General features: G+C 39.2%; 1 protein-coding gene across 1 annotated transcript in view; it reads right to left on the reverse strand.

The window, feature by feature from the left end:
- Positions 1 to 24,889, reverse strand: part of LOC122790810 (interferon regulatory factor 8-like) — a 198,885-nt gene that overhangs the window by 80,612 nt on the left and 93,384 nt on the right. Inside the window, exons 2-3 of the mRNA XM_044058435.1 lie at positions 18,687 to 18,867; positions 281 to 464 (exon numbers count right to left, since the gene is read on the reverse strand). Coding sequence (XP_043914370.1) covers positions 281 to 464; positions 18,687 to 18,866 — 364 coding nt within the window. The 5' untranslated portion in view covers position 18,867. The remainder of the gene's footprint in view (positions 1 to 280; positions 465 to 18,686; positions 18,868 to 24,889) is intronic.

The raw sequence follows: 24,889 nt of genomic DNA on the forward strand, positions 1-24,889 counted from the left end.
ATGTCACATGCTGCAACATCCAGTGTCTACTGCCCACAAGCTCCATTTACTTAAATTTCCTCTTTTACTTCACAAAGAAACACACTGCTCAACCAATACTATAGTAATAAAACACCATATCTGTGCTCTGAAAACAGCTCTTGTAAAGTAAATGGGGACATTGATCTATCATGGCTTATTCTTTTTCCCAGTTATTTTTTAGGTTCCCATTGTTTGTACGAAAAACCTTATCAGTAAGTCAGATCCCCCCCATTATAAACTGATTCAAATACTGACTTACATCTCTGTTCCTTTAGGGGGACAATCCGGTAGACTTTGTAAGGTTCCGAGATGTCTAGCTGGGAACGCTCTGGCACCTCTTCAAACTCAGGGCTCTTGTTTAATGCACAACGAAGACGAGTCTTCCACGTTGCAGGATCGATCTTGTCTCCATCCCTGAATTTGCCTTTGAATTTTGCCCAGGCCTGTGTAATAAAGCAACCAGACAGCAGCAGTGATTATACAATGGAAAACACGATTCTGGGTAAACAACTTCAGGCCTGAGGAGCTAGAAACTGAAAATAGAAACAAACAGTAATGGTTGTGTTTAGTACCATAAAGGATCATTGAAAGGGTCCACTTCCATGAAACTGTGGTACTAGTTGCACTGACAAATGCACAGGATGGATTTTATGTTAGCTTTCATTTCCCACATCACATGGTTTTACTGGTAAAAGATAATCTCATTGATGGAACACAATAAGCACAGTCAGTGAAAAAAAATCATAACGTTTCTCACCTGGAAAAACATGTAGTTAAGCTTGCAAGCTTATTCTACAACACTGAGAATCACACTACAACATGCTGAAGTCACAGAAATAAGCTGCCATGTTATTAAAACATATTATGCAGATCAACTGCACTGAAATACTAAACATACAAACTTATTTTCAACTCTCCTGACAATAATGAGTTTCACATTGGGTGATGACCATTGGCTTCATGTTTGATTCCTTTTGTCAGCAGAATATTTAGTCCCTACATGATACTACATCAGCTAATAACTTTGCCATGTTTTACATAGGCATTTACTCTGTAATCTGAGAATATGAAATGCTATCAGTTATGCTCCTTCTGAAGCATTGTGCCTTACAGGTATAAATTACACTACCAATCCCATACTCGTTTACAAAGAAAAACGTTTCTGAGGTGAAACAGTGTACTTTAATTTGTGACTAACACAAAAGAGTAAAGTTGGGTGCATTGGTAGAGTGTTAGCACAGATGAAACGGAAAGGAAATACTGACCGGTGATACTCCTGTACAGGGTTGTAACCAAATAAACAACAGAGGTCTTTAATGACCACTTAGAAGCTCAGCGGTGTGAACTGATTCCTTCCCTAAAAGCTGTATGACAACAAAACCAGCAGCAGTAGAGACTGTATTCTGGAAGACATTAGGCCAGTGGCATAATAACAGATGTGAGGAATCAGCTCTGATCCAGAATCAATTAAAATTAGTAGCACGTGGAAGGGGAGAACGACTTATGGGGAGAAAAAGCAGGCAACAATGTAGAGTGCAGTCTGTGACAGAATTATCTGTTGACAAAATTAGTAACTAGTGTAAAGAGTTGACAGACAAGAAAGTAGTTAAAAACTGTGCAATGTCAAAAGACGCATGGAATTAAACTAAAATATTACAAATTATTAGAAATGATTCAGAGCTCTGTTGAAGTATCAGGTGACTGGCATCAAATGGAAAGTAGCATATGCAGAGGTTTAAGCCTAAGAACCAATCATTAACTGACTTACCTCAGTTACATAATGTGATAGATTCAGTATGCTGGGGACTGCTGATGTGTAGGTCAAGTTAAAAATAAAATTGTCAGTAAGAATCAGCAGTTAATTTAGCAATAATCCATGAACTGGTATGGGTGGTCTTCTCACAACATCAAAGCCCAAGTGATCAAACAAAGCCAGACATTAGTAAATCCAGCATTATTCACAGCCGGTTGTGCATTATTGCTATTACACAATGATACCATTTAAGAAAAAAAGTTTCTCACCTTTGTAAAAACACACCATTTTGTAAAGGAACTTTAGTACTCCTCTAAGTCTCCTACTGTATAGAGGACGTCTAAAAGCCTGCACCACTCATGTGTTGAGCCTTTACATGCTGATCCTTGCACAGTGATGAGCCTGTACATGCTGATCCTTGCACAGTGTTGAGCCTGTACATGCTGATCCTTGCACAGCACAATTAGCAGAATGCAGTTTCTGCTACCTTTGTTTACTTTTTTTTGGGAGGGAGCTCAAAAATATGCATGCATCCTACAGTTTACACAAGGATGCTTACAGACTCCCAAAGTCATGTGGCTGATAGAAAGAAAACTGTTTTTCTACCTTTTTTTTATAGTTTGGTTTGGAGAGGGTGAAAGTTAGTCTTTTACCCTTCTGATACTTCACATTCTTTTCTCTGCTTTCAGTTAGAGAACATGATGGCTGTGACTACATTTTTTTAATAGCTTCATCTCACCAGACATAGTATTGTTAATAAAGCTGGGTATACAATAGGCACTTGTTTTTTTTATCCAATAAATGTTCATATTTGTTTACTTTAAATGATCTTTAATTGCAAAAAACTCATCAGCTAAAGTAACCTGCTTAGAGGTTGAAAAGGACAGGGGAATGAAGCACCCAATGACCTGTTTGTTATTCATTCATTAAGCTCTGTCAGCATATCTGATTTTTGGGAGGTAATGTGTGAGTGAGGTTGTCATAATGATTAAGATCTTCACCTCATGCATACAAGGTACAGGATTTGCTTCTGACTTCTGGTTATTGGCTAGGCTTGTTATAGTCTGCAGACTGATAACCTAATATTTACCTATGAACCTATGAACTTATAAATCTATTAGCATACCTAACTTCAGGTAAATTAGCTTACCTGGCTTAAATCTGTGGGCTTCCCTCAGAATGCATGACTTTAGGTGAAGATTTTCCAGGCATACATGACTTCAAACATGGTGCATCTTCAGCACATGTGACTTTAGGTATGGGGACTGCTTAACATGTTTGCAATTGCAGAGATCTCTCAACGCTAACTTCATCTGCAGTATGTATGGCTTTAAGAAGAGGACTTACCTTCAGCATGCATGTATGTATAATGAGGGCTCCCACAGTATATGTGAATTAAAGAGGGGACCCACACCTCTATGTGCATACATTTCATGTGGAAGGTGCTTTCTCAACAAATATATGATTTCATATGTGGGCTCTGTCAGAATATACAGTTTTAAGATCCATCAGAATACACAATTTCATATGGGGATTTCTTCATCATATATGACTTCTGATGAGAAGTGTCCTTCACTATATGTGATTCAAGCGACGGTCTGTTTGACTTCATGCATGTGGCCCCTCAGCCATCAGAATTTCAGGAAGTACACCTCAGCAAACATAATTTCATTCACAGGGTACTTCTTCAGTAGACATGACTTCATGTGGGGAGTGGGGAGTGGGCTTTGCATATGTGGCTTCAGAATAGCGCATTTCTCAGAACACATGATTTCTGATTGAGATCATTTTTTTTCAGCATATATGACTTTTGGTGGGAGGTATGCATCAGCATTCATGCTTCTGGTGGTGGACTCCATTAAATTACATGACTTCAGGTGGGGAAGCACTCGGCACTTAGGAGGTCCCCCTGCTGCACACATGGTATGGGGTAAGAGCTCCCTCTATTTATGTATTTATTTATTTATTTACTTACTTACTTATTTAGGATCATTTTCAGCCTCAACCCATGTGAAGAGAATATACAAAAGTAGTAACAGTTTATGATATATAAAAGAAACACACTACTTAGCATATTACCACCATAACAGCTATAAATAAATGCAAACTGAGGATCATGCTGCTCAATGCTAGAAGTCTAAATCTCAAGATGCACTCGCTCGAAGCACTCCTCAAAATAGAGAACAGCAGCAGAAAGCACCCCTGTGCTACCAGGCTATAAATCATTCCACACCTTTTGGCCCCAGAACATGGACTGAAGCTCCAAAGGCGGTGGTGTCTCCATATTTATAAAGGATATGAACACCTCCAGACTAGTAGTCCAGCATAACGCATCGGAGATACCTCAGGTACAACTAGCAGTGGCTAAGATGGTGATTCAGGTCGTAGCCTGCTATAAATCCCCAACTATGTCCCAAGAGTCTCATTCCATGTTCTTAAGCACCCTGGAAACTATTAGGATCCAACTCAACACTCTCATACTGGGTGACTTCAACTACCCTTCCATCAACTGGGAAAACTACTCATGCACCAATTCACTTGCCCAACCCTTCCTGGCATTCATTAATTCCAATGCGCTGGACCAGCTCATTCTTACCCCCCACTAGAGGAAGCAACATCCTTGACCTAGTTATTACTAACATGGGCAACCATTGCTCAACACCAATAGTCAATTCCTCCCTGGTTAGATCCGGCCACAAACTAATTACCATGCAAATCCACATTTCACCCACACCACCAGCAAAGGTAACCACCATGAAAAACTTCTCCAAAGCTGACTTTGGGCTCCTTAAAACAGAAGTGGCTAACTTCATGGCACCCATGCAAATAGAAAATAGGTGTATGACTGCCGAATCATACACCAGTGCACTGTACAAACACGTACATAAATGCATGGAACTAGCTATACCCAACAGAACCAAAACACACTCCTCCAAAAAAAGTAAGCCAATCTGGTGGCCCCTGTCATTAACAAGCTCTACAACAGAAGGAAGAAACTGTTGCAGAAAAAGGTGAAGTCCCAAGACTGGAAAAACTCCCTTATTAGCCTCAACAAAAAGTTGAGATCCCTCATCAAAACCTCTAAAGCTAGCTATGAGGGCAGAATTGTGGCAGACACTAAAAACAATCACAAAAACATCTACAGTTATATCAAGAATCTCCACAACAATACCCAGATTTGCTATGAGTTACTGCACAATGGTACCTCCTATACTGAGCCAACAGATATTGCCAACATACTGGCCGACAGATTCAGTGCCAACTTTACCCCTCTCTCCCCCTTAAAGGACCAATCATAATACTGGAAGAATGCCAGGCACCCAGCATTACTGCAGCACAGGTTAAAGCTGCATTGTCCAAGGCCAAGAATACAGCTTCCATAGGACCCGACAATATCCCTGGCCGTGTTCTACATGAACTACAAAGTGAACTGGCACCGCACCTGTGTACTCTGTTCAATCACAGCCTCACCTCAGGTTTTGTCCCTACAGAATTGTGCACTGATACAGTCATCCCTCTCCATAAAGGGGGAGTGACTACAGACCCTGGGAATTATTGCCCCATTAGCCTGATGAGTCTGATATGTAAGGCTATGGAGTGCATCATCATGGACCTAATTAACAAGGATATAGGGAATCTCCAAACTCTGGATCCCATGCAATTTGGTTTTGTGAAGGGTAGATCATGCCTGCTCAACCTGGTTGACTTCTTTGAGTCAGTCACCAGAACTGTGGATGAGGGCAAGGCAGTTCATACAGCCTACCTCAATCTGGCCAAGGCCTTTGATACCATTCCCCACTCAGGAATTATTGACAGACGCACCAAACTAGGCATTAACCCCCATATCACTAGGTGGGTCGCAAATTGATTCATAGATAGAACCTACAGTGTGAAAGTAGCAGACTCCAAGTCAGACTGCTGACCAGCCATGAGTGGAGTCCCACATGGATCGGTCCTGGTTCCTCTCCTGTTTGGCATCTACTTCTCAGAAGTCCAGGCCAACACGGAGGGACGCTGGCTGACCAAGTTCACCTACAATTGCAAGCTGGGAGCCATTATTAACTCCCCAAGTAATGCAGACATCCTACAGAAAGGCCTCACTGAGACCAACGACTGGTGTCGAAACCATGGCCTTAAGCTTAATGCCAAAAAATGCATTGTTTTTCCCTTTGGGAAAAACTCCCACTAATTACCACATTGATGGTAGCCCATTGAACACTGAGGGTGTTATAAGAGATCTGGGGACACAGGTTGACAGCAACCTCTCCTTTGACCACCACATTGCCACTGTGGTCAGAAAGTCCTTCTATGTGGCACATCTCCTTACCAAGGGTTTTGCATCCAGGAAGAAAGAGGTCATCATCTCTCTCTACTCTTCCCTCATTAGACCAGTCATCGAGTATAATGCTCCATTTGGCATGTACCTCACTAAACACCTGCAACAGCTGAAAAGGCCACAAAAGTACCTCACGAAGAGGATCCTAGGCCTTAAACACATGCCCTACATGGACAGACTCAAAAAACTCCAGCTTTTCTCTGTCTCATATCATCTATTAAGAGGTGATCTCTGCTTGACTTACAAAGTCATGTCTGACAGAGCCCTATTAGAAATGTTATGCCTAAAGAAATCCCAATTTATCCGCACCACACACTCCGGGGACCTCAACCTCATTACCAAAATCAATAGAACATGCTGGAGGGACAGGTTCATAACCCAGAGACTGCCCATGCTCTGGAATAGACTTCCCATACATGTCAAGTAGAGCACCTCATTGGCCCTTTTCAAGAGAAATCTTGATGAGTGGATGGGAAATAGAAAGTTCACCCCTGGGATCACTCCAGTGGCTCTACTTGATAGAGGCACCGGAAACTAATGGTGGCATGATACCAGGGCACTTCTATGGACTAGGCTTGCAAAGGCTCCAGGGCCATTGGCCTAGTACACACCTATGAACCTATTAGAAATACAATGAATTATATATCACAGCACACAATATTTAATATAAAAAATAAATGAAAGAAATAAGTCATGAATTAAGTTACTTTATATGATAGGTTGCTGTCAGAGAAGTCAGAATGCTCAGAACGTGCATAGATGTTCTCCTTTAGTTTACAGTTGATTACAGAGACAGTATAACCAAAAAGAAAGCTAGACAAGTTGTTTAATTACTAAGCCAGTCTGGCATCATCACAGTGCTACATCATCTCATTAATGAATACAGTAATAAGTACAAGCAGGGACTGCTGTGGAACACCCATGACTACCGCCAGGAGAACACAGGTTCCATTATCCCAGCTGATGAAGTGCATCCTATCTTCAGGGTAGCTAGCGGTTCATCTACAGGCACCAATGGAAGTGTCTGCATGAGACTAGACATTCCAAAAAGTGGTAATGGCTGAACATGTCAAACATTGCAGACAGTTCTAAGAACAGTGGTCTGACAATCATTCTGCAGTTTATATGCCTCCAAAGATCCTTAATAAGATGAAGTAAAGCTGTGCCTGTGCCATGGCCAAATCTAAAGGTATGGCAGAGGATTATGATTGGGTCGCCAATCCTAACTGTCTTATTATGTGTTTGAGACATGCATGCCAAGAAATTCACCTAGAGAGCAAAGCTGAGACCCAATCATAATTCTTTGTAGTGCATAGAGCTTTATCTGTTCCATATACTACAAGTTACAGTAAAAAATAAAAAAACAATGCTAAGTGTTTCTCTGGCTTTCAAAGTCGTAATATAGTTAACATGCACTGTCAGAAAGGCAGTGTAACACAGTGTCTTATGTTTACAATTACCTTTTATACCTTTCAGCTGTTCAGATGTTCACAGAATATCCAGATTATTTCTTCATATTTTTGGTCTGTTCCTCTTAAAATCTATAGTTTTTGCAAAACCACTGAGGACTGACGTCAGTAAACAATAACGTAAGTTTAACCTTCAGACTTAATATCCTTTAGAAAATGCAGATAAACACACTTCCTGTTATTCAAGCTCCTTTTTATGTTTATTTGAGGAAGTTAGGGACGCCTATGCACAGACAGCAGGCAGAAGCAAATCATTTGTTCTGCCTCTGTCATCTGCTGGACAGAACTGGCATATTTTATTGCCTAGCATGAGACCCGATCTTAACAACTTAAGCAAGGGTACTTCACATTTGTTAAGATCGGGTGTTGCGCCACTTTAGCACTTAACTGGTTTGTCTTTTTCCAAATGTCAGTGTGTAATCACCACGATCCATGCACTCCACTATTATTAAAGAGGTGCTGAATCAGCTGACAGTGTATGCATTTCTTCAGAACTTTTGAGAGAGAAAAGATGAGGTCAATAGGATAGTAACTACCGACATCAGCTGAGGTACCTTCTTTCTGTATAGGTAGCACAATGGCCTGATTCTGGAATGCAGGCGGTACGCTATGGACTAGGCTGCAGCTTTCAGGATTTCAGGGGGGTAAATTGTCAACAGAGACTTGCCAGGGAATCTATGAACCATGTAGATCATTACAGTCTAAGACATTTGAAAAGCATGCTGGCACTGAAACAGTGAAATAGAGTCATGTTAATCGGTGAATGCAGTTGGTTTATAGAACAAGTGAAGAGTACAGAAGGTGGTAATATCAACACAGTTAAGGTGAAGAAATGGGGAAGCATTAAATATAAAGACAGCATTTAAGATCTGATACTAAGTGCCCCACTTTTTTATTATACAAATCAAGAGCTAATGAAGCAGTTTTTATTAAACAGACCATTTTCAGTTAGACTCATCAAAATGTATACACTTTGGTATAAAGTGCAACAGGCTGTGAAGGGCTTTCAGAAAAATATCACTGACATAATCTGCTGTCAATTAACAATAGTTGATTTATAAAAACTCAGTTAATGTTGTGTGTGACATTATTTGAATGTTCCAAGCTGACTTTTTTTATGTTTCTAGAGTGCCAGAGCTGCTGTGTTAAATCTTTTCTTACAGCACCAGAATGAAAAACAGGAAGATGGTCACTGAAAGTGTAAGCTATGAGACCTACATTTCTGATATTGTAGAAGCAAAGGTAAGGATTAGCTGTAGTATATGAACATGGCTAAAATCTTTATATTTTTTAGCATGAGAGAAATAAACTTTTCAAGACCAAAAACATGTTGATAAAGATGACAATCGTCATACTTTGACAATGTGCTCAGTTCAGTGACAAACAGAGATAAAGCTGTGACTGAAGCGAAACGACCTAGGACCCTCTACTGACCTAGCTGCTAGAAGGCAGGGAAGGAGAGGTTTGGAGTGAGCAGCTGAAGTGGTTTACCCATTCTCCAGGGAGGGACGTGATCTTTTTTTGTACAAGATTTCCAAACTATTCGAAAAAGAAGCATATAGCATGAAGCATAAAGCATGATGGGTCAGGGAAACATGCATAGCATTGCCAAGTCACACTGTATGGCATCCTTAATTACTTGACATGTGCAGAAGCATGCCAGCATGTCTCAGAAGCCAGTGTGGGCCCCTGCACATGAAATTGCTCTTTAGCTGCCAGGGGTGAGGTTAGGGACCTACTCAAGAAACACCCTCTCTATCTGCTTGGGTGATGGTTTCTGTGGTCATTTTTTGGAGGGATCTGAAGGTTGTCAGTCACAGGGGGGTAATTGTAAAAAAAATTGTCTTGTAATTTCCAGTCAGTGTTCACATTACTTAATAAGTTAAAATTTCTTGCTGGAAGTAAACTAATCCAGATACTCTTCAAAGAAATGAAGTGTGGGCATACAGACAATAGATAGTAACCTGACTTTGTTATTTTTAACCTGATTTGCATGCCAGGTATACAGTAGATAAGCCTGATTTACATGTCAGGTAAACAGTAGGTGAGGCTAAAGCAATGACAAATTGCACCATAACCAGCTTCTTTATGTTCCCTATCTAAGTACAGAATGGCATACACTGGTGGAGCAAATTCTGTACGATTGCTTTGCATGTGACAAGGTTCAGAATCAACCTTGATGTTAGGATGGTACACCACAATGCATCTTTACTAAATATAAAGTGCATTTTCATATTTAATCCATCAATATGTACCAGTATAAAATCTTTAAAAGATGACCAGGTGATGTTAACACAGCCAAAAACATATTCCTGGTGCACGGACCTGGGTTAGGTTGGATGTCACCAGACAGTAAAGTATATGATGAAAAGAATGCCATTTCCCAAATGGACGCAGAGTCCCCTTTTCAGTGGAGGCCCCGGGGAGTAAAGCTCCAAATGATACATATTAAAAATAATACATAATGTAAAAAAGAAAAACATTTTACAAGTGTATACATAGCCTAGTGAATATAGAGATTTTGTAAAAGTTTATACATCATATAGAAAAAGTTATTCAATAGTATTTTGAAAAGACTGCATTGTAATGGAGTCAATGCAGAAAGTACAATGAGGCACAGATACAAATAATTGTTTGCGCAAAGGAAGAGGAACCAAATTCAATATACAGACATAAATTTTAGTGGACCAGTGGCATTGTATGCTTCAGTAAACAGCTTCATAATTAGCATTACCACCTATCCATTTTTTTCCTGAACTATCTGGAAATCAAACTGATTGTCAGGTAGTCCTGAAAACACTGTACAAACTCTGGTATTTTGTTTCAAAAAATAAACAGACTATAGACTTTGTTAAACTGGTGGATTTACTATGCTTTTTATTAGAAAAAAAGGCATCACAGTCAAAAAAAGAGAGTGTTCCCCTCATGTGATCCAGTAATGATGTCATGAAATGGGTGGAATGTGGATGAGAATGAGCGGGTTGCTGGAAGTATGAGGGGGTGTGGCCTAAGTCTGGTTTTAACCACAACGAAAGGTGGCAGCCCTATTCATAATAAAGATGTAAAACAGACAGAGTTGCATAAAACCAGCATCCTTTTATGCTTTAGCTTTTATTTATTTATTTTTTTTAACTAGTTAACAGCTGGTGTAGTAAACTAAAGACTGATTGAAAAGAAAGGGCTAGAAGTGATTGAAAGTGTGAAGAAGAAGACGGGGGGAAGAAAATTCTACAGGTGAATGTAAGAAAGATGAACTGATTTAGAAAGTTTGGGGGTATTAGTTATGGTTAGTGACTGAGAGTATGGAGAAGAAGGGTTATGGGAGAGAGATGGGAGGGTAGTTCTTAAAGGCTAGGAAGAAATATGGAATTATGGTTTAGTATAGGGTATTAATCCAGGGTTAGTGCAGGGATAGAACCAGAAATTCTGCAGGTGTGACTCCTGTTTAAAATGTTTAATTTTAGAGAGAGAGGTATGGTGTTTCATGCTATGATGTCACCAGTTGTAATGCTGGATTTAGTGATGCGATACAGCAGCATCTGAGTTGAGCGATGGGCTCTGTTTGGTTTGTATTGCTGGATTAGAGTTGACAGAGAAGGACAGTTTGTAGATTTATAGATGAGGTTATGAGTTGAAAGTATGATAGTAAGTGAGGTCATTCAAATCAGTTTAATTCTCTGAGTGCTAGGCAATGCTGGGATATTTGAGGGTGACTTACTGCAAACTTTGCTACTTTGTGATCACACTGTTTGCCCTTTGAGAGCTAAGAGACTTGTAAAATGGTTTTGGGCTGTTTAGATAAGTGCATGGAGTAGTAGGGTAGGGGCTAAGTATTTTCTGGTTTGAACAGTGAGGAAACTTTGACTTTCTATGGGGAATCCATTTTCTGGTGAGTTTTCTTTCCTGTATATTGGATGTGGTAGGCATATTTTAAGCTATTGTCAGTGTAGATGTCAAGCAGTATATTGTGTGAGATGATTTCAGTTCTACTGTTATTTGCTGAGAGAATATCAAGGGAGGTTTTCTGGGCTGAGAGGTGTCTTCAGGTAAAGAAAAAAGTTTGCTTTTGTTTTTTTTGGGTTTAAGAAAAAGCCGTGACTCATTTAGCCAGATATCAATAGAGGAGAAGGACTTTTGAGTGATTTGTTGTAGATTGTTAAGTTTTAGGGTGCTACATATGAGGGTGGAGTCACTGATGCACTGAATTATTGTAGCTGATTTGGAGGCATCTGGGAGATTATTAATGAAGATGTTAAAAAGACTTGGACCAAGAATGGACCTTTAGGGATTGCCTGTGGAAAATGAGAGGAAAGGGGGAAAGTCTTTATGCCATTTTATGGCCTGTGATCTGTATCAAAGACTTTGAAAGGTCTAGAAAGAGATCATATTTAACCTTCCTATGGGTATTTACAGTATTAGCAAAATGTAGGAGGGTTGTAATAGTCCTTTGATGGAGGCAGAGGCCATGTTGGGAGGGGGAAATGAGGTTATCTCTGGCGAGGAGTTGGGAGAGCTGGTCATGAATGCATTTTTCACTAATTTTAGTTAAAGGAGACAGGATACAATATGGTGGTAGTTACTAAGTTCTGTGTTATTTCTTACTTTGTGTAGTGGTATTATACAAATGCTTTTCCATAGTGTTGGGGCATATGCATCTGTGACAGACAGGTTTATGGGCATAGAAATGTGATAGCCTACAGCCTCAGCAGCCATTTGCAGATATTTGTCAGGAAGATTACTGGGCACTAGAGTGATGGATTTTAGCTTTAATAGAAGTTTGTTAATGGCTGAGGTGAAAACTAGTTGCAGTGAGAAGGGGGCAGAATCACAGGTGTTTCTGGGGATGGAGGAGCTTGTGGGAAGGGTGTGGTACTTGATTAGGAATGTGAGTGAGTTTATGAAGTGTATACTAAAGAGTGTGATAGTGTTTTCTGCATTGCCAGGCACTGTGGGTTCAGGTTGGGTGGCATAGCTTGGATTGAGAATTTTGTTAATATTTGACTGGAATGCCTTTTAATTTTGAAGATTTTTCGATTGCAGATTAGAGTACTAGTTTTTTTATCTATTCTGATTTATTATTTAGTGCAATTTCTGAGTTGACAAAATATTTGTAGGTCACTTGTGTTTTATTTTTGATCTAGGAATTCCAGGCCTTGTCTTTGAGTTGCAACAGATGCTTTGTGGCTCTGGTCAGCCAAGGAGATGGCACACATTTTGTTCTGAGGGGAGCTAAATTTTTTCAGAATGTTCAGGAAGTTGTTGGAGAATTCAGTAACATCATTATCTAACAGGAGATCCTTTGGATGTTGCCTGTTACAATGTTGTAGATTCTGGAGAAATATTTATTTTTGTTCTTTTTGGAAGTGCGAGAAATTGCATGCTACATTAAGTTGGTATGGCTTGGGATTGTGGTATTGACCTCTTATGACAAAGGTAGGAAGGTGGTCACTTATAGCATTAGAGAGAAAGAGAGCCATAAAAAGAATATATTGTTACGGGATGAAATGAGTACTCAGTCATTGTTGGCATTGTTTATGTAGCAAGTGGAAGAGGTAATTATTTGGGGTGAAACCACAGAGATGGATGCCACTTTCAGGATAATCACAATTGACAGACAAACAGTCAATACTGAAATCTCCTAAAATTATCTTTTTCTGTGGGATAGTAGAGGTGACCTAGAAATTCTTCGATGGTGTTGATGTTATTTCCAGGAGGGATGTAAATTCTCATTATGGATAAGATTTTGTGGGGGGTTAGCTTCAGTAGAGCACTAATGATTTTGGCATTATTAAAGGCTGAGATGGGCAGAATGGAAAGGGTAAGTTGCAGAGGATTTCTGTCTAAGATGGCTACACCTCCTGCTTTTTTGCTTTGCCGATCTACACGTAGTATGTTGTAACTGGGTGGTAGTATTTCCTCATCATTAATATGGGTCTTTAGCCATGTTTCTGTAATTATTAGAATGTCAAGAGAGTGCTGGCCTATCCATGCATGTAGCTTGGTTATTTTACAGCAAATGCTCCAGATGTTCATGTGGAAGATTTGCAATGATCTTGTTCTGGAAACTGAGAGGCATGTACTCAATTTTGAGTTAGTGTTAGAGTTGGCAGTGGTTGGTCATGGATTGGGGTATATGTCACCATCTAATGTTAAATGGATAGCATATGTGGTGTATGTTGAGGGGTGTGGATTATCAGTTTTTTGGAAGTGTATGTTTGCTTCAAAGGTTCTAGAGTTTGGCTCTTAAGTATGAAATAATGAATGAATGAGGTAGGGCAGAGTGATATAGTTATGTTACAGCCTTGTTTCTGTTGATAGATTGAGTGGCTTGAAAAGTGATTGTCTATGGTGGGAGAATATGGCTTGCATAGACATGATTGGGAAGAGAGATCAAGTACGCTAAAAAAGAAAAAGTTATCAGGATTGGTAGTTGTAGAAAGGGCATGGTTGAATGAGATTGAGAGTATGTGATTGTGTGATAAAAGGTTAACTGATAATTAAGTAGGGAGTTTAGGTAAATGCTATTTAGATGTTTGATTTATTTAGCTAGTTACCTAGATGTATGTGGCTTTAGATATATAAGTTTAGAACATGTGGGAGTGGCTGGGAATTGGTGGTAGGGAAGGGAGCAGAGTGAGTCAGAGTACAGCAAGGGTGAATGGGCAGGTTAGTCTGAGCAGGAAGGTAAAGCAAAAAAAGCTCAATAAAGTAGCCTTGAAGCATAAGAAGTTACAAACATTCAGCTAATACCAAACATGTTCACTATTTTAATTGCATATTTAGTTTGTAATTTAATATAAGGTATTTGCTTTGTTAACAGCTCCATGTAGGACTAGTCATCTGAAGAGTAAAAAGTAATTTATTTCTGCAATCTGTTTGAACCATATTATGACACATCTGTTACAAGAGTAGAATGATGGTGATGTTTGCAATGGTCAGCAATTTCCAAAAGGCCAAAACAACAGAAGGAGGATAACAGCATTCGTAAGACAGGATGCTGCAGTGAGGCTAAAATTATGGAAGGATGTTGTTAGCATCTGTAACTAATATTTTACTATAAAAACATGATAATACTAATATTTATGCTGCACTGAACAATGTAGTAAGGCTGAAACCTTTAACATAAGTAAGAAACAGGACACTACAAATGTAAGATGATACTAACATTTGGAATAAACAGGACACTACAAGTGTAGGATGCTACTAATATTTGTAATAAACAGGACTCTACAAGTATAAGATGATACTAACATTTGTAATAAACAGGACACAACAAGTGTAAGATTATACTAACATTTGTAATAAACAGGACACTACAACTGTAAGATAATACTAACATTTGCAACAAACAGGACATTGCAACTGTAAGACATCCCTCTCAACTGTACAGATTTTCACAGAATGTCCAAATTTTTGTCTTATTTTTGGTCTGTTTCTTATAAAATTGTGGTTTTCTGGCATATCACTGGCAAATCTTTGAAGGTTGAAGTCAGAAAATAATGTCAGACATTTGAGTTTCCGACATCATGCCCTTCAGAAAATTAATGCTAATGTAAAACCTGCTATTCTATTTACTTACTAAGTTTATAAGAGCAATATTTAAAAAGTGTCCCCTTTTTTGGGGTCTTTGTCCCTCCATTATTTATGGCTTTGTCCAGATTTCTTGCTTTAAGAGGTTGAGAGGTATGCCGTAAGATAATGCTATTTGTAAGTAATGACATTGCAGTAGGGCTGAATTAATAGAAGGATGTCATAAACTTTTGAAATAAACAGGACATTACAATGAATCAGAATAACTATAACATTTTTAAAAGAGAGAATAATGCAGGAAGGATGCAGCCTTGGCAGATTAATACTAATGCTTATAATGGTCAACATGCTGCCTGTTGTTGGGCCACTATAATGATAAATGGTCTGACACTGAGATGTACAGGGATTGAACCCTGACTATCTACCTACCCAATCTAGGTTCATTTAGCAGTCTACATGTTGGAATAGCCAGCTAAGAAGGAAGCCAAGGAGGGAGAACTGTGAAATGGTGTTGTCCATTCACCTCTTTTATAAGAGCAGTTACAGGGCTTGTCGTGGGGCACATCCTTTGTTAATGTAATTCTATGGCAGAATTAGCACCTAGTAGGGTCAAATGCTCCAGGGGGAAGCAGTGTTGATTAAGGGAGTGTATCATGTGCAAAAGCAAATGAAGACCCCTGCTCTATCCATTGCATGCTACTCTGCAAGCCTTTAAGTGGAACGTGGGAAGCCAGGGCTAAATGAAAGAAACATCCACTAATGACTGCCTAGACAATGTTGCACCAAGATCATGTTGAGGCAGGCATAGTTGACAGGCAGCATGAGCTGGAAAATACAGCAAAAACAAACAAATAAATACTGATAAACAGTCTCATTTGGATGAAACAATACTCAGACATGTATAAACCAAGATCTGTAATGCACTAAGTAAAAGATACATTAGAAAGTAAATGACTAACTCTTTGCAAAGCTAAGAAGTGGCCTAAACAGTGTGGAAACACAGAAGAAGTATCCCTTCACTGGCAGCTGCACCTTATGTGGACAGTAAGATGTGCCTAGCAACAGGACACCTCCCCCACCTCAGTATTGCCTGTAGCACAGTGAAAAACAGTATGAATGAATATAAGCAAAGTATAGTAATTTTTGTCAGAGTATATAGGACTGCTTTCTTCATCACTGCACATAACTACAGTGGTGGGAGTAACATAAGAAGTACTTCTTTGTCTAATATAAGACAACTGCCAAACATGCCTTCCTGACTCCATAACATGGATTATCAGATCCACAGTACAAAGTTTGATGACTCTGTGTCACCAGGTGATCAAGGGCTACCAAAAAAAAAAAAAAATTAAAAAGAAGGGGACAAGGGGAGGTCTCATTGGGTGCCTTCAAGGAAAGGAAAGATTGCAATAAAACTATAGTGAAAATTAGAATTATACTATAATAACAAGAAAAAGGATTATTCAGAAAGAACAGAATTGTAAGGAATGGAGTGTCAGCGTTTTCCATACAGGAGCCTTCATTATGGAAAGTTCTTCATGTTATCCTAAGTTATACATGAGACCACTGCAGTTTGAAGAAAAAGTTCTCAAGCATTTGAGTTCATGTGAAGAATGTAAATGTGTTTTAGATACAAGGCAATCAAATAAAGTGTGCTTGATATTACAGAATAATTAAAGCTTATACAGGATCTGTTGTACAAGATAAAGTGTACAAAACAGTGGCATGACCAGTACTGCTCTGTGGTACAGAAACCTGAGCAGGAAAGGCAAAGCAGATGAGGAAGCTAGAGGTGATGGAAATGAAGTGCCCAAACAGGTGATAGCATGCACACTATGGGACACACAAAGAAATGAGGACATAAGAGCAGAAGCCAAAGTAACTCTAATTGCAGAAAAAATCAAAGAGAATAGATTGCTGTGGTTTAGGACATGTACAAAAAAGCTAAAGACAAGCTGGTGAAGAACAGGGTGACAGACAGGAAGAATGTAAGAGGAAACAAGGGCATGCTGCAAAGAAATGAATGGATTGAGTGAGAGAAGACCCGAGACAGACAGGCATGACCGTCAAACAAGTTAGGAGACTGACAATGAATTGAGAGAGATGGTGACAGCCAACATGACAGCCAGACCCCATGTAAAAATGGGAAAAAGGAGTTTGTTGATGATGATGATGATGACAAGATATGACATCTTTGTATATAAATGTGATGTATATAAGCATGGAATCTCTTCAACTATTTTGACTGTGTACTTTGCCTCTCTGGCTATCTATGTTAATAACAATTATGTCATGTTCTAATTTAACTGAAGCCTAGTGCATATGTACATTTAATGTAATCATTGTAAAGATTGTTTTGCATTCACTTGCCTCCAGCCTAAGTCATGAGAGAAAGGGTCATTAAACAGTTCACTTACCCAGGTATCAGGAACATATGTACACAAATCTTAATGTTTTTGCAATGTAAGCACTTGGAATAATGTTTAATTCTGGAAGGCAAATTTAAATAAATCATATTCTGAGCAGTGGCAGTTCTGAGGAAAACCACAAAGATGATGAATGCGTTTTGTCATGCACTATAACAGGAAAGGTTACACCAAAGAGAGGAGAGAACACAACGTGGCATGTAGCAATTAAAGCATCTTGAAACATAATCAAAACCATAGCACAATTCAGAAAAAAATATAAGCCTTGAGAAGATGTCGATGGGAAGGAGTAACACTGAGTTAGATGGAATGGAATAAATGGTAACCTAAGAAAATATCTTTTTAGAGAAGGGGGAATGGATGCCTGAAATACACTATTACAATAATCTTCTGGTACAGAATGTGTTATAAAAATAAACTATACGGTAGAATGAATAAAGTCAGAGCAATATATATATGAAATAAGTTGTGAGCTTGGTAGACAACACAATCGGGTATTCCTTTACTGGCATTTGTTTGGTGGTTCATTTCCAACTAACTTCATCAAGTCAGCAAGACAAAATATATTTTCAGGTGGAGCCAAGGAGTACTACATGGGTAAGTGACTGATTCACAGATCATTTCACATGCAAATGACATTTGTAACAATTAAAGCCACATAAACAGGGTCTGATTCACTATGCTGAAGCACAGAATCTTACAACACAGAATGCTAAACTGTGCCAAATATGCAATGTTTTTCTGTTCATATAAGAAGGTCACACAGCTATAGAAGATTCCCTATTACACTCAACTGTGCAAGTTCTTGGAAGGGTACAGCCTCCCCAGTTATTGGGACAAGGTTTCTGCCCCCTGCAAAAACATTTTTTAGGGTGATTGCGTGTGTGTTGTTGGAATTGTGATTTTTTTTTGGGTTATGCCACTTGGTATTCTGGGTTTCGTGTGGCATAACCTCAGTTCTTTAAAGAAGACTCCATAAAAATAATACAGCTCAGTCACAGCTAATTACAGTCACCATCTGGCTACATTTGTTGCCTGTCATGTGAAGTTAGCCAACAAACATTTACTTAATGGAACTCATAACCACCTGTTTGGATTTGTTCAGCTTTTCATGCAGCAGAGTAAAAAGCAAAGTATAGGATGTTATTTACCTTAAAAATAGCAGCATCCTCATCATATCTAAAATCTTGCTTGCCGGCATGTTTCCAAGGTATACGGAACATGGTCTTAGTGTTGTCATCCCAAACCAAACCCTGATATTTCCCACTATCAATCTGTTCAACCATCCACTGTTTTAGTTTCCGTGTCAAGCGGATCCTTCCTGTTGCCATCCTAGCAAAGAAAACAAAAATAAATATTTAAACCTTTCTACCATGTGCTCACCAAGATTCCTTGGTGTCAGAGAAATACAAAAGCCTTACCAAGCCTTAATAACTGTTTTTCTAGAGAGCCAGGTACCCCTACACCATCCACCATTTAAGGGTTGTGCTCACAACACACTCTGAAAAGTATATATAATAATAATTCTAAGATTACACAAACATAAAGAAAAGGAAACGTGCAATAACTGCTTTCTGTTTTCTTTGATGTCATGACCTCCAATTAAGCAGAAAATAATGGTCTAATACTACTCGGTGACTGAGACTTGCAGTTACCATAATTATTGGACAAGTGGGGCATTCAATCTGTTGGACCCAATCAGTAAGGATTCATTGACTGGATGCACAGTGAGCTGCTCTGCTATGCTCTTAGCAACAAGGCCCATAAAGCGTTTTCAGCCTCCTGCAACATAACTGTTTCACCAGTCATATAAAGACAGCTAGACAACAACAACTGTACTGTAATGTCATGTCCTATTCATTGTTAACTCTACACACTGTGGAATGTACAGATGGAAAAAGTGGATCAGTTAGTAGTGATTGTGGTGATAACAAGTTACAGTACAAGTGTTATTGTGTAGTATTCTCTGACTGAAAATTAGGACTGACTGATTGCAATATGCTGCGGTGGTGGTGCTGCGGTAGCGTTGTCGCCTCACAGTAAGACGCTGTCCGGTTTGATTCTCAGCTAAAGCGTCTTCTGCGTGGAGACATGTGTGATTGGGCGTACCTTCGTTGAAGGTTGTGCATCAGACCTGGCAAGTTGTGCGTCAGGCCTGGCAAGTCAGTATGTAAAAATCTACTGCCAGTCATTAGTGGACCGGAATTCCACTGTGGCGACCCCTAATCGGGAAAAGCCGAAAGATACAACAACAACAGTGTTGCCATGTAGCATCCTCTGTGAGACTGGGAATGACTATGGTTTTACATTTTTATAGTATTAGTGTTGTGGTTTAGTACCTTGTTTTGTGAATGTGGGTGTTACGAGTGGGTATGGTGCTGTAATAACAACAGTTTTATGGTACAGTGTTCTTTTGTGGCTGTGGCAGTAAGGTGCAAATGTGGTATTCCAGTATCAGTGTTATGGTGTAGTACAGTGTTTTGAGAATGTGGCAATTAGGAGTGGGCGTGGTGATGTAACAACAGTTTTATGGAATAGTACTCTTTTTGTGACATGGGAGTTTGGAACAAATATGGAGTTAACAGTGTTGTAGCATGGATCCAAAGGTGCACACTGACAGACTGCTCATTGACTTCACAACCTTTAGAATGCAATGAGGAAATTCCTCAGAGGTGACGTCTGACTCCAGCTGTGGTAACTAGTAGACAAGGAAACCTGGATGTGGAAACATGAACTCTTTTGGCATAGGCCTTGCTGTCCTATGAAGGATGCAGCTAGTTAAATCAAGCATTGAAAAGAATGTTATTAATAAATATATAGAGAGAATTGGTTCATGATGTGGGCAGCTAGAAGGCTGTGAATTCTACAGTGTTTGGACTAGCACCATGGAGCCTGAAAGCAATGTACATAGAGCAATTTCAAAGGTTATACCAGCAAATACCTCTCAACTGTACCAATTCCTCAGCATTTACCAGTTTTGGGGACAAAATAATGGGGTGTCACAAATTTCTGAGTGGTCCCTTCAATTTCCAGTTTTTTTTTTTAATTTACAATTTTAAGTTATGGCTGATGTCATCACGCATTACCAGCATATCCCGCAATGTTATCAATGTGCAGGGGCATGCATGATGACATCAGCTTCGTGAGGCAGTGCCTGACTACCTGTTGTACCCGGAGACTGGGGCGCGAGTTTCAAACAGTGGGTGGTGACATTGCTAGTTGTTGTCTATCGGTCAGTCAGTGACCTGTAGTGTGAGACTTTCAGTTCTTTGTGTGGATTGTTTTGTTTTCTTTTCTTTTTTACCCAGACTTGGCATCCTTGAATGTGTTGCTTACTAGAACGAGTTGTTACCAGTATTTTGCCTTTTTCTTTCAATTTTTATTCGTATAAATTTTGTGTATGTCATTTGGGCACAGTTGATTTGGGGATCACAACATGAACAAGAAAGTGAGTATATTTTCCTTATGCTTATTGAGGAAGTTGTGCTTCTTTCTGTCCATTCTTGTCTATGAAAACTTCCTGGTAAGCTAATACAGGTTATATTACTTGTAAATATAACCCAATTAAATGTGTTTCTTCCTAGTCTCAACCTGAGAATTTGCCATGTTGTTTCAAGGACTGGATCATAATCCCCACATTAAGTATGCCTTTGTTTGGTCTAGTGTAAATTACCTTTCTCAGCAAATGGATTGAATATTTATTTTATTTATTTATTGACATTTGTTAACCGGGTTGGTCCAGCTGGGCTTGTGGCCCATTTTCAGTGTAGACCCGAGGTGAGAAGCAAATGCAAATACTGTTGCATCTTGTTTTATTTGCTTGTAAGGAAATAATAACTGACTGATTCTAATAGATACAGTTTGAGACTGGGTTGTAAACATAACCCCAATGAAACGCATTACATGTTTGGCTTGAAGAATTCTGTTTTTACTGGTTAGGTGGGAGCAGGCTTTGGAATGGGACCTGCTTCCAATTTCTCCAGATTGTTTCATGGTTTGGGTTGGATTTGAAAGAAAACCCTTCTGAAATGGATCTTAATACTGCAGTGTAAACCTACTTGGGAATATAATGTGGATGATGTTTACCGGAATAGACTTACTATATGTCTAGCGTACATTTTTGATGGTCTTTGAATGTGTAATTGGAAGGTTGACACTGAGGCTACAGTGAATTTCCACTGTGGACACTGTATCAAACATCTCTGTACTGGTTTCGAATGAGGAGGGACTTAAGATGACTCGTGTAAGCAGTCAGTCTGCAAGGGGATGAAAGTAAACCTTACCGATAAGAACACTGTCAGCATCTTTGGTCAGACTGTAAGTGGATAAGGGAAAACCTTACTAGGAAGCACACTGCCAGCATATTTGATGTTCCATGATTTTTGCTCCTAAATTTACCACAAACAGAAGGCTAGTATTTGGTTGACACTTATAAAGCATAATGATGAAAGTATTTTTACAGCTTCTTACCATACCTCTCAATCTCTCAGATCAAGAAATCTGGACAAAGCCAAAAATAGTGGTGGGACAAAGGCCCAACAATAGGGACAGATTTTACATAGTGCTCCTGTAAACTCAGATAGTTGATAGAATAACAGATTTTGCATTATTATGTATTTTCTGAGGGATATGAAGTCTGAAATTCAAATGTCTACCATTATTTATTATTATTTAGTGACTTCAGTCTTCATGATGCCACCCCACAATTCCATTGGAGTGGGTGGGGTTACAAGACTATGTATGTATATGTTATGTTAATCAGCGTCTCGATTTTTGGCCAGTTGTACCTACTCTTCATGGGCCTTTGTCCAGATTTTTGATGTTTCCAGGTTGAGAGGCATGTACCAGAACAGTAAGTAGAATTTTAGTTAGAAATGTCATGGTTCTCCTGTAGGATCCTTTGCTTGCAAGTAAACACTCCATGGCCCATTTCAAAAAAATGCACGTTTCCATGTATTTGCAATATCAGTGATGACAAACCCAAGGATACAACAACAAAAAATTCTGTGTCTGCGAGAAACTCTTCTAAAAATAGCATGATATTACAATATTCCATAGCTCCTTCAATTAACTTCACCTATTTAAATCTGTTTAGACAATTATTTTGCCTAATGTGTTTTGGCAGGTAACACGCTTAGATTTCCTGCCAAAGTAGTCCAGGAGAGTACAAACAGTATAGGAGCCCCTGGGTGGTTCTTATGAAGACGTATACTTTTCAAGGAACAAATAAATTGGTATTAAACTGTACTTGATCTCTCTTGCTGCTGATGTGACTCCTGTTTTCCCACCAAAAATACTTTAAGAGCAAATATCACAATCAATTAAAGCTAATACTTCTTCCCTGATACACAAACCAGCATTGTCTGTTAAGATAAATTCCAATACTGCATGAGACAGACTTGTCAAAATTTATTAAGACTAACATACTTTTGCTGAAACGCATCATTTTAATTCTGCCTAGGTGCAATACAGTCTCTAGTGGCACTTTTAGACAATGTACATGTCTCAAAAACTAAGTCTTTATCCCTCATTTGGAACAGTTTATCAAGTATGGCAATCAACTTTTACTTACCTGTTTCTTAGTTCATTCCAACTGGAGGTGCCTCCAAAGCTATATCACTAGCTAGGTTTGAATATGCAAAAGTGTCTGTAAGAGATTTTTCTATCCATATCTGTCCTCCAAATTTCCAGCTCATATTTCAGACAGTGGTGATGCAGAGTTTAGTGTTTTCACCTCACAGCAAGAGGTTCTCCCATTCAATTGTCAGCTGGAGCACCTTCTGTGTAGAGTCTGCATGTCCTCCCCAAGGTCAAGTGACGTTAAAGACATGCAGGTAGGTGCGAGCGTGAATGAGCATGTCTTCATTGAAGGTTGGGCATCGGGCTGGCAACTCGGCACCCTAAAATCCACTGCCAATCATGAGCGGACTGGAGTTTCGCTGTGGCGACCCCTTACCCGGGAAAAGCCAAAAGACTTTTTATTCCATACAGCCCTCAGTCATCAAAAGCTGGAGGCACTTTATAATTGGAAACAGTCCTCTAACTACTGCCACGTGAAAAGGATGGCAGAGAAATTAGGACTGTAAACCAAACCACAATTCACTCAGAGCCACCAAATGAGAGACCAAGTCACTGGAAGCAATTTATTCAGTCTGAACAATAAAATATCATGTGCGGGCATTTTATTCTGTATCTGATGAAGTTTTTTAATGAAAACGCCAAGTAATACAAGCAGCGTTAATTTTGTGTGTTGTTCAGACTGAATAAATTACTTCCATCGACTTGGTCTCTCATTTGTTGGCTCTAACTACTGCCATTATGCACACAGAGAATGGGATAAATACACAGCATAAAAACATGTCAATGAGAAAAGCCTTACTTTTAAGACGCTCTTAGAAAATTCCACCCTGCATATACAAAAAGTAAACAAGACTGAAAGCCGTCTCCAGCAAAACATTCTTTCCCCGTAGTCAGTGCTAATTCGCACAGCTACAAGCTCTATGGTAAAGAAATAAAATAAAGGGCTAGACACACAGAAACTGTACAGTGAAATATACGTTCTCCCATAAGTAATAAAAACAGCATTTATACTAAACAGATCAAAGAGGTACCAGTGATGGCTTCAGTACAGTAAATCTGCAGCGAACTGAACGATAAGAGTCAGACCAGTCTTTGCTGAAGTGCATGCAAAACTGATTATGAAGGGAAGACACGGGTCATAAGGATACTGCACACTTAATGGCTATCAAACCAAGCTGGACATCGATGCTGTCTACTCAGACATGATCCAGGAAGGAGAATGTAGCAGGGTGACAATCAGTGCATTGTTACTAGCGGACTTTGACAATATTGCCATAGTTATCTCAGGTTTATAATCTGATACAGGTAGAATGGTACTATTATACATAAATCTTACAGAAAGCATCTTCCTTCTCACCTTACAGAATGTGACTGCTCTTTATCCCCACAACCAAGAATGTGGAGATAGAGTGTCCACTGACTGACACAAGGAAATGGTAAGGCTGGGAGCGATAAATGGATAGATATTGCCCACTGACTGGGGTCAAGAAAATGCCAAGCAAAATACTTGAGATGGAACATAGTTAAAGGGGTGTACGCCATGAAATTTAACTAAGCAATGAGTGATAGATCAGTGTATCTTTTTCTACCAAAAGAGAAAAGTAAGCTATAATTCAATGCATAAAGCACATAGATGACATCAGCAATTACTAGCAGTAAGAATTAACCTGTTTTGGAAAACAAAGTGATTATCAGCGATTTAAAAGCCTTGAGGATGACTGTGAAACAAAGACATGTCAGTATCTCAGTCCCCATTAGACCACTTGGGGTACAA

Source organism: Protopterus annectens, chromosome 16.part0 (genome assembly GCF_019279795.1).
Source record: "Protopterus annectens isolate FY-2018-M chromosome 16.part0, PAN1.0, whole genome shotgun sequence".
In the NCBI taxonomy this organism is placed as follows: Eukaryota; Metazoa; Chordata; order Ceratodontiformes; family Protopteridae; genus Protopterus; species Protopterus annectens.